General features: G+C 37.3%; 1 protein-coding gene across 1 annotated transcript in view; it reads right to left on the reverse strand.

Moving 5' to 3' along the window:
* Nucleotides 1-1578: 1578 nt before the first annotated feature.
* LOC112502431 overlaps nucleotides 1579-11092 on the reverse strand; it is a 46400-nt gene continuing 36886 nt past the window's right edge. Inside the window, exons 6-9 of the mRNA XM_025106331.1 lie at nucleotides 6270-6319; nucleotides 3143-3257; nucleotides 2500-2566; nucleotides 1579-1882 (exon numbers count right to left, since the gene is read on the reverse strand). Of these exons, the coding sequence (XP_024962099.1) occupies nucleotides 1834-1882; nucleotides 2500-2566; nucleotides 3143-3257; nucleotides 6270-6319 (281 nt within the window). The 3' untranslated portion in view covers nucleotides 1579-1833. The remainder of the gene's footprint in view (nucleotides 1883-2499; nucleotides 2567-3142; nucleotides 3258-6269; nucleotides 6320-11092) is intronic.

Here is an 11092-nt window from a genome sequence, read left to right on the forward strand (position 1 = left end):
TCAATTAATAAGTAGTGGCCGGTGACACAAAATAATTAACATAATATTAAACAAATCCAAAGTTAATGATAAAAAGTACGGTTTCATTAAAAACGAGATACAAACGGTTTTTTCTTCTTTTTCATCATTACCAAAAAGTTAAAAAGAGTTAAAGGAATTCAAACTTACAGCTTGTAATACCACATGCAATAACACCACCGCGAGGCTATAACCACTTTTTGTTAATTTTGGGGAAAATATGTCAAATTAAAGCAAATTCCTACTGTGTTAGCATGATCGAACAGTAGCATTGACACCCCTCCCTCTTTGAATCTGCCACTGTGAACATAGACCGGTTAGATCCCTGAGGCAAGAACCAGGACCAGTAGCAACCGGTCTAAGACCAATTGGTTAATCGATTTGTCCATCTTTATGGATTGACTATAACACAACTACTATACGACAATTTAACCATATTCTCCGATTCTAAAATCTACATTTGGGGAACCTTTACTAAACTCTTATCACGTAAGCACTTACCAGCTAGAGTTATCACCCTCACTAGCTACCTTACCCAAAGGCACGGTTTGACGGCTAAAAGACGACGCTCGATAGAGAGGACCGAATCCCCCCTATCACTTCCTCCGGGAATACGGGTAGGGAACCCCTTGTGGGGGCTGATTCGATGGAATTCTCAAACAGAATTATGGTAATCGTTAAGTGCTTACTAACTCGAATCCCTTACTTTGGTCCTTGCTATATTTCTTACCAGGTAAGATTCTCGATCCTTGCTTATGGGTAAGGTAAGTCATATCTGATAAACGCTTACCCGATAAAAGTTTGATAAACCGACTTTATGGTTTCTATTCATCATTTTTATTTGTTTACAATCATTGGTAGCTCTGGACCAATCGACTTCCTACTTTTATTGCAGTTGATTAAATGTACATATTTCACATGGACGATCACAAGTCAAACAGCCCAAGACCGATGTGACGTCAATCCATTTTTTCGAGTTTCATGTAAATCATTGCCTTGAATGGAACATTAAATGGTTTTTTCTTTCCTAAATATTTTTAGAATATCAAGATCAAACTTGTACATATATTAGTTAATTATATGGGTCTTAAAATTAACAACCAAACAAACGAAACGATCATCTAGCATTAGTCATTCATATATCTAACATTTCATGCTAAAACCATAGGGGACATCCCACTTCGTTGTCATGCTATTTGAAATTCCATAAATTTTGAGTTACAGATGGGGAAAAACCAATTATGATCCATCCTTTAACTGGTCAAAACATTGTCATGTAATCGGTTCCGATCCTTAAGCCGATTGATCCACTTTAATCAGTCTGTCAACCGATCGGCAAGCATCCCACATGACGCTATAGTTACCCATCATTTAAAAGAAACTGTATTTAATTTGGTTATAATCCAACCGTTCCAGGCCTTGATCATGCCCACCTCTACATTTTGTCGTAACAAAATCTTGGTAATTGTTTCTGAGAGGAGCTGAGAGAACGATGGAAAGAATGCGTGCTGATTGGGAATGATGTCGGAAACATACATCCCTACTTATCGCAAGCCGAATTTAGTAAACAAGAAACCAGAAACAACAAACCTAGTATATCCCACTCGCAAGTAAGGCCTGAGAGCGAGATATATGCAAACCAATCCTATCCTCTACCTCAAAAGGATAGAACGTGGCTTGTGCAAAAGTGTGAGCAAGAGAAAGAGATAGGCACAAAGAAACAAATAAAACTAAAAAAGGAAACACAACCATGATTCTATAAAAGAAAAAGAAATGAAGCAATATTTGTGTTTTGTGTTTGAGGCAAAGATCTATCTAATCATCATCTTCAGTATCTTGTAGGAGAACCCCTCTTACTTTTGATCTGCCATTTGTGCAAAATGATTAAGTAGTCAGAATGATTAAGAGACTTTCATGATATAGTGCAAAAGGAAATATAATTGTTTGATAATTTTTTACAATGAAATTATGGCGCTTAATGGTTAAGGGAGGCTCATGATACAAAATCATTCAGAGGGTTTTAGAACTATTAAGAGACAGACTTTTTTTTGCCAAACAAGATTCACCTCTTAATGATTCAGAGGCTGTCTCTTAATGGAACTATTAAGAGGTAACCAAACAACCCCTAAGGAACTATTAAGAGGGTTTTATACTCATAAATTGTCAACTCTTAACGATTCAGAGGTTGTCTCTTAATGGAACTATTAAGAGGTTTTATACTCATAAATTGTCTCCTAACTTTTTGACATAATTTACATTCTCTCCATTTTGCCCCAAATTGATCTTTTTCAGTATGGAAAACAAGAATTTACAAAAAATAAAACATTTACATTAAAACGAGACAAGAATACCGTTAATGATATTATTTTGAGAGCGATTAATAAATATTTTTGTTCAACTACGTGACTGATGCGCATGTGTCTTTTTATCTGGTTTGCCAAAATATAACAAGATAAGAAAATCAATCTAATATATCCGTACCTGCGATGTGCTGGTACTACACGGTTAGACGCTTTCATTGGGCTTGGATTCTGATCAGCTTGTTTGTCTGTGGACAATACACACACACTCATATATATAATAATTTTGGAGTTTCTTTAAAACGACAAAGGAACTTGCATACATCTCCAAAGGAACTTGAACCTACGTGTTATAGAGACTCGGTTGTACAATCGGACCAGAATCCATTGTTGTTCAAGGGTTCTTTTTGGTCACAAGACATATTTAAGCAGGAAACAAATTGTTACACCTACACCACTACACTAGCCATCGCTTGAGTAAATTTTCTTACACTATGAGAACATAAATACGTCAACGTGTAGTTTTGCATGGGTTCTATAGGAGAATAACCATCCGATAGATTTTTCTTTGACAGATTTTGAGGCATTCTTGTTTTAGGACTAGAAAGGTGGACAGGACGCGTTCATAAATCTAATGCATTTAAAAGAAATCTGTTACAAGGTTATTTTCGTAAATAACCCACTTATGCACTCTAGTGATACAAGATTGTTTCTGTTAAAACTTTCCTCAACTTCTAATATCATATAGAAAGCACTGCACATGAACAACTCTACTAAGAAATCAACAGGCATCTCAAGTTATTCATAGTTATGTAGACAGTTACCTGAAACATCATGGAAGGTGGTGGTAGCAGATGAAGAGGTTACTTTATCATGAATCTTGTGCCTTTTTGAATGAAGTGGGAAATCAACATGTGTCTGAATATGTTCACTCTTTTCCTGATACAACATACACATAGATCAGAAAACTAAGTAAATCACATCCTTGTTACTAAATAATTCAAAAGGCTACTAAATACCATGCAGCAAAAGCTTGAATCAATACACACTTGGCATTCTCTTAACAAAAGAAACAGGTTCCAACAAAGCTAGGATTCCCAAAAAGAAGTATGATAAATAAACACATGAAAAGTCAAAAGAAACCAAAGAGCAACCAGTAGAAAAGTTCTGTTATCAACCTCCTATCTATGCTGTTAATTGCGGCGCAATAGCGGCTCAATCTCGGATATCGGCCCTAAGCAGAATATAGGTGGTCAAATTGCGGTGAAAATAGCGGTAAAGCAACTATCGGCGCAATTTACCGTAATTTTGACCGATATTTAGGGTCAAATTGCGTTATCTTTTTGGGCATTATTTTGAGTCTTTGTTTTGGGCAGTTGGGCTTTTTAGATCTGGACTATGTTTTAACTTTGATCCATTAACATAACAATTACTTTCTTTTTAATATCAACCCAAGTTGGGCTTTTTAGATCTGAACCTATTGTTTGTGATTAGCTCGTTTATGAATACTTTTCCTATTTTATTTTGTGAAACTTGTTTAAGTTGATGGCTTGATGTTGAAACTATATTCTTAATTAAAGCAAATGATATGTTTATGTATGCATATATATATATATATATATATATATATATGTATATATGTATATATATAATTCTAAGAAATATTATATGCACTATTATACCACCGCTATTTTAATATTGGTCCTAACTGCAATTTTGTATTTTCACCGCTATAACAGCATAGCCTCCTATTCGGATCACATATGCATGACGTAACAAGAAGAATTAGTAGGGGAGGGGAAGTATGGTCGTGTCTTTTTTGGGGTATAAATAAAATATACTATTTCCTTTCCTCGTAGTGTGTGGGAGGGGATCACACTGTGGATTCGGTTAGTGTTTGTTTTTTAGCCTCTGTGGAGGATGGGGGTTCATTCATTCTGTTTTGTTATTCCATTGGTGTGAACCTTGGGAGAGCCCAGCCTCTCCAAAGCTGGTTTCTTTTCTTGTAATCACAAATTTTGCTGGTAAATCATATGAAACCCTATCAAACTATCAATTTGAGTACATCATTTTGCATGCAGAAATTTCCAACCAAAAGGGGAATATGCACAGACTCCAGCGATGTTGTTTATGTTGGAAATTGGAATCAGACAAATTTTTGAAAAGAATTGGCACAGAAAAGTAAGTCCCAAGGGGTGAAAGTTAGAGATTATAAAAGCCTGCTACTATGATATTTTGCTGAAGTTTGCAGGCACTTGATACAACAACTAGGGTACAAAGTTCAGGAAGCAAGGGCTAATTTCTGTGTTCCATTACACATGTTGCATATAGATTTTGAAATTAAAATAGAATTAAGGTCTGTGTTTAGATGATTAGGCCACAAAGTACCCTATATATCTAGACCTTTCCCAGCATAATGAATATATTTCTGAACTTCAAGGTTAGGTTTGGGGGTGGGAATGAAAATCTCTACATTTTTAATTGGTCTACATCGTCTTCCTTTTGCATGCAAAAATATGTCAAGTATACCAACCATAATCATCCTTGAGCAGGAGGCTTAGATGAAACAACCATAATGACTTACTTTGGCTTGCATCGATCATTCTATACTTGACACGAGGTGATACCCTTTTATAACTTGGTTGCGTGCTTATATAGTGGTCTTCACCACGGACTTGGAATTGAAGATTTGACCAATCTTGGGCCATGTTTGGCTACCACAAGTTAGCTTATTTTTTACCATATTGAAAAAGGACCGTGTAGTTCATCACAAGCTATCTTTTTTAAATGCTACTTGAAGTAGCGTTTAAATAAGCTCCACGGGCCTTTTTCTACTTTTTTCCAATTACGCGCCTTCCAATTAATTCTTTAACACGTCCTTTAAGATCTTTCTACATATCATCTACCTTATCAACTAGTTTTTTCAAAATAGGACTAACTTACCGTCTAACAGCCAACTTATTTAACAACTAGTTTTTCAGCTAACAACTAGCTTATCAAACATCGTCTTGGTATTTAGGTTGGATTCACCTACCTGACTGATGTGCTTAGGGGCCGCTTACCAAATGCTTACCCAAGTAAGTGCTTACCAAGTCAAATTACCTTACTGGATAAATATAGTAAGAACCAAAAATCTTATCCGGTAACAATGAAGACAAGGACCGAGAGTTTTACCCAGTAAGTGAATGATAGCCAAGAGAGCAACAACCCAATATCAGAGGAATAACCCAATGGACCAGATGACTTATATTATCAACAACCCAAGCCTTGGAAGGTTTATGTGAGGAGAAGGTTCAAAGGACAGGTGTAGGGTGGATATGAATTCGGTTATGCATGCATGAGAAGAGGAGGGAAACAATTAAATAAGGATATTCTGTTAGAAGGTAGTACGTATGTTTTTACCTTTGAATGTATTTCCTTTGGCTCTGTGAGCTTGGGCAGTAGAGATAACCATTTGGGTTAATCTTACTGATCTTCCAATTGTTTCCACAACATCCTTTCAATGAATATAGCTAATTCCCTTGGCCTTGAGTATTCTCTGTTTTCAGTTCCTATCAGTGAGGGCGACGAATCTTACCAGGTTAGCGCTTACCGGGTAAATTGTTGCATAGGATACCGTTTTGATGGACTAGAATATTACCTAGTAAGCAAGTGATAGTGTTGAATTTTACCGGTAAGTGCTTACATGAGTAAGCGTTTGGTAAGCGGCCCTTTAGTCTTTACTGCCAAGGAAGAGCCCCTTCAAAGGATTTGACCAACCTAGTAAGGGGTGATTGTTCTTTGGTGTTAAGGAATCACTTCTGGATTGACTATTGATTCATAGTCACTCATTTACTTGATTAGACTTGCTCCAAAACTAAATTTAGCACCATTTTACTTGCCATCAAATGAAGAAGTTGACATACTAAAATAAGACAACCATGAATACTATCAAGAAACGAAATAACCTACCTGTTCAGCAGCTGGAAGCATTTTTCTCAATTGGTCACAACCGTCTTGCTCTAAAAGACAAAATATAGAGCAAGGTAATAGTTAATTCGTTGCCACTCAAGCAGATAGGAAAACAAAATTATAACTAGCAGATACTCCCTTCATTCCCAAAATAATGTCCACAATGAAAAAAGGCACACAGTTTAGAAATGTTATTCAACTAAATGACAATGTTACCCTTTCACAAAGAGGAAGTAATGAATTTCCCCATCTTATAATTAACGGGTAGAATTGGAAAGCAGGTACTTACTTTTGAAAGTGGACAATTATTTTGGAACAAACTAAAATGGAAATGTGGACAGTTATTTTGGAACAGAGGGAGTAGTTGATAAAAAGCACTTGCAAGCAATGATTATGCAACAAAAGGAGTACCCAAAAAGAACTAAATGGTAGAAATTTGTGAAAAGTGATTTTAGCGAGTGTAATTTACACAAGGGTGCGTACATCAAATGCTGGAAAGGTGTTACTAATATCTAGGAACCCTAAAGGGTTCACATTCCGAGAGTTTATACTGGGCTTCATTTTAGCCACCTAAACAAGCAGAATTTACAAAAAGGACCTTTAGATTGGAGTGAGGTGCAAAGATGCGATTTCATCTTGGAATCTAATTCTAAGGGGTTGTTCGGTAACGGCTTGATGGGTTGTATAGCATGTATGGCTTATTCGCTAAGCCATATGTAAGTGTTCGGAAGTGACTTAATGAGCCAGAAAGAGGCTGATTTGCTCAACCCAAAAAGGGGAGTCATATCCACTCAGCCATTTTTTTACTTCTTACCCTTTGTAAAACACTCCCCTAATTAAACAAAAAAACAATCAGATCACTTTTTCTCCCCTAGATCCAACATATTCATCTCATTCTCTCCCTGCCAAGGCTCTCCGACGATTCTCCAAGGTTTCGGTCCCTTAGCATCCTTCTCCGGCCGGTCTCCAAGGTTGTCCGACGATCTCATGGTTCCTTCTCCAGCAATCTCCTAGTTCCTCGTGGAGAAAACCGGCAATCTCCTGGTTCATTTTCTGGCAATCTCCCGTTCACTTCATGTCGTCTCCTACCATTGTTCAGTTCTTCATCTCTTCGATTCTTCATCTTTTCAGTTTGGCTGTAGAGAACGATCTGATCTTGTTTTTAAGCTTTGGTTTCTGATCTTGTATATGGGTTTTGGGTTTTGGTTTGGTTACCAATCTTATTTTTTTTCTTTGGTTACAATCTTGTAAAAAAGTTTGATCTACATAAATTTGCTTGTTATTCATAATCTGGTTTCTAGATTTGCATGTTATTCATAATATGGGTTCTTGATTTGCTTGTTGTAATTAGGTTGATTTACAAAAAGTTGTACAAAAATGTGTTTGTTGTTCTTGGATATGGGTTATTGATTTGTTGTATGCAATCTTATTGATCTTTAATGTTGTTTAAATCAAAGGGTAAAATAGTCAGTTTCATTATTCAGATTTTTATTCAGCACAACAACCAAACAACAATTTAGATATATCACTACAGACAACTTTATCTATACAGACAACTTTATCCATACAGGACTTAATGGAAAACCAACCGAACAACCCCTAAGTGTGTGAGATTAACAGAGTTCTCTAGTTGAAAATGAGGGCTGATTCCTTCTAATTAAAGTTTTAAAGTTCCATCCTCTCCAACCCACATTTACATCATCTAAAACAGTCTATGTATCTTGGGGGATGTTTCCCTTACAGCATGACCCTCTAGCTGATACATGGCTAACTATGTTTTAATGTGGTACATAGGCCATGTTTGCCAAACTATAAGCTAGTTGATAAAGTAGTCATGTTTGGTATGAACTAGCTAGATGACAATGTAAAGTTATCTAAAAGGACATGTTAAAAAAGCTAGCGACTAGCTTATAAGCTGCCTTATGGCTAACCAAATGGGGCTTTTTCAATAAGCTAAAAGAATAAGCTACCTTATAAAAGTATAAAACATGGCCATTATTGATCTCACTTGAGCGTTATTGCCCCTTACACTTTGACTAACAATTCCTTAATCCTTTGAAAGTAGCATTGATGTTGAAGATGTTCAGCTTTCTAATCCACGGAGGATAATAATAGGAGAGATGATTGAAAAGCCCAAAATCATGCAAATCTGAATCAAATCTTCAAGAATTAAGAACAAGATGAAGATTAGAGAGAAATGATCACCAAATCTTTCTTTGTATTTCTTGAGAGAGAATTACAGCACTAATCAGATTGATTACAGAAAGTTAATGACAATTACAAGGCTAATGACTATTTATACTAAGGAAAGCATTAAACCTATCTATTACAAAACATATTAAAAATGGAGAACTTGAATACAATCTTTAACGCACATACTTGAACCCAACATTCTCCCCCTTTGGATTCAAGTTCGAACTCTCGTAAATCTTGTCTTTCTGAGTCCGAGAATTGTCTCCAGCCTCCTTAGTGCATTCCGATATTGAATTTTTCTCCTCAAGTAGATTCAGGGCATTGATCAACAAATATCTATCTTTTGAACTCATCCTCTCCGACTCCACAGCTTTATCATTATTAACTCTCCTTGAATCCAGTGCCCGTCTCACCATTCGAATAGTCCCATCAGAGAACTTGTTCAGCTCACTAAACCTCAAAAACTTCTTTATTCGACCTTCAGCATCGTATATTACCCCAAACTCCGGTTGTTCAAGAATTATATAAAGCGGATAAGCTTCAATGTCTTCCAGCTCTTGATTAGGTCTCTTCAAATTAATAATTCTTTGATTATCTTCAAGTCCCATTTGGACATCAATAACCATAACAACTTTAACGTGACTGCGCATAAACCTTTTTATTGCACTAAGGGCAACAAGAGCTCCATCTTTTCTGTTTGTCATGTTCCGGATTTCATGGTACATATACTCCAGGTCTTCTAAATATAAGTTTGAGAAGCCAGCTTCACTAAATCTCCAGAACTTACCATCTTGTCGTGTCACCGTGAATACCGGATACCAGATTCTGAGAAGTCTTTGAGCATCAATTTGTTTAATTGGCACAACTCGATGTTTGGTCCTTACTTCACTGATAGGGAGACATTTGGCTTTAAGGAAGTGCTTGTACTCCAAACGATATTCTTTGGTTTCCTTGTGGATACCAAGAATCTTATCACCACTTAGAGCTTTGCGATGCCGGAAGAAGATGCCAAAATAGATGTCTTCAAGATAAAGCTCTCGGATTCTAGCCCTGTCATATCCTGGAACATTGGCACGAATTTCAAAAGGCACATAATTCTTCGTAAAAATCTCGGTCGGATCAAATGGCTTTCTGGGAGTATCGGATGCACCGGCTTCAACTGCAGTGGATGGTTCCGGCAATGTCTGACGATCACCCTGAAATGGGAATATTGGGTCTTCATCATTGATGTCAGCTTCAAAGTCAAAGTATAACCCAGATAACTCGTCAGTATTCTCAATATCTTCTCCGAAATCTTGTTCTCCACCCAGTACAGTAGCAAAAACGTCATTAAATCATTGGCCGACAAGTCCAGTAGCAACCTTGTTCCTACCGTGGAGTCCGCCGGCTTTTCAACCATTTGCTCGATCGCTGGACTTGTCTCCAACTCTTCATCATCTTCTACAACAATCGCCTCAATAATTCTTTCCCTTGTAGATTCCGGGGCAGAACCTTCAACATTAACGTCTTGAGTAGCTGGCTCTCTTCAACACTTAGAGCTTGAGCAGACGACTCAACCACCCTTTGTCTTTTCCTCTCCCCCTCATGATGATCTGGATCTTCCGGGTCATCATGCCTTCGTTTGAGTGTGGTGGCCTGAGCTTTGCAAGTCTCTTCTAGGATAGATACCCGTTCAAAAAGGGCATCAATTGAGCTTTTAAGAACTTGTGTGTTTGATGTGATTAACTTACTAACTTTGGTGAAGCTAGAAGCAACCACATCCTGAAAGGCCAAAAACTCAGAGGCTCGAACAGGGGGGTTTTCATCAATTTGATGTCGCAGAAGCCCAACCAAATCTGCATCTTCTACATCGGGATTTTGGGATGCCATCAATTTAGCATATAGCAGGGATTTGAGCTCGTCCACCGATTGCTCTTGTACCTTCGGAGGCTCAATTTATCTTTCGAACTTGATGAAGTTGAGGAAGTACTATCAGATGAAGTATTGTGCTGATCAGAGGCTCCCCGTTGTTCAATTAATTCGAAATCGAACTTTTTAGAAATTTTACAGGTAAATGGAGGATATTCAACATCAGTCTGACGCTATGCTGTAAAAATCTCGATATATCGTCGATATATCGACGATATATCGTATATCGGCCGAAAGAAAAATATCGCTTCCTAAATATCGCCCAAAATATCGTTCCCGATAATATCGGCGATATTGTCMGATATTTTCCCGATATGTAGCGATATTTTGTAGTAAATATCGACCGATATCTCGATATTTTATAGGGTACAATTTTTTGGGCTTCTCTTATTTTAGGGGCTTAGATTTATTGGGCTTCTCTTATTTTATGGGCTTAGATTTTTTGGATAAGTTAGGTCTCAAAAAACTGGCCACCATCTCTCCTTCACGCCAACGGTCTGCTTCGCTTCCATTCCCTTTCTTTTCATCTTTGCGACTCGACTTCAGTTCACAATTCATCTTTTCACGAACGAACGAGTAATCGACCGACAGCAACAACAGCAAGTCAGCAATCGACATCAAGTCAGCAACTATGCTGTAAAAATCGCGATCGACAGCAAGTCAGCAACAGCAACAGCTCCAGCCTCGAGGTCCTTGGTGACTCCCTGAGTTTTCTGCTCAAT

This window comes from Cynara cardunculus, unplaced genomic scaffold, assembly GCF_001531365.2.
Source record: "Cynara cardunculus var. scolymus isolate 2C unplaced genomic scaffold, CcrdV1 Un_Scaffold_1399, whole genome shotgun sequence".
Taxonomy (NCBI): Eukaryota; Viridiplantae; Streptophyta; class Magnoliopsida; order Asterales; family Asteraceae; genus Cynara; species Cynara cardunculus.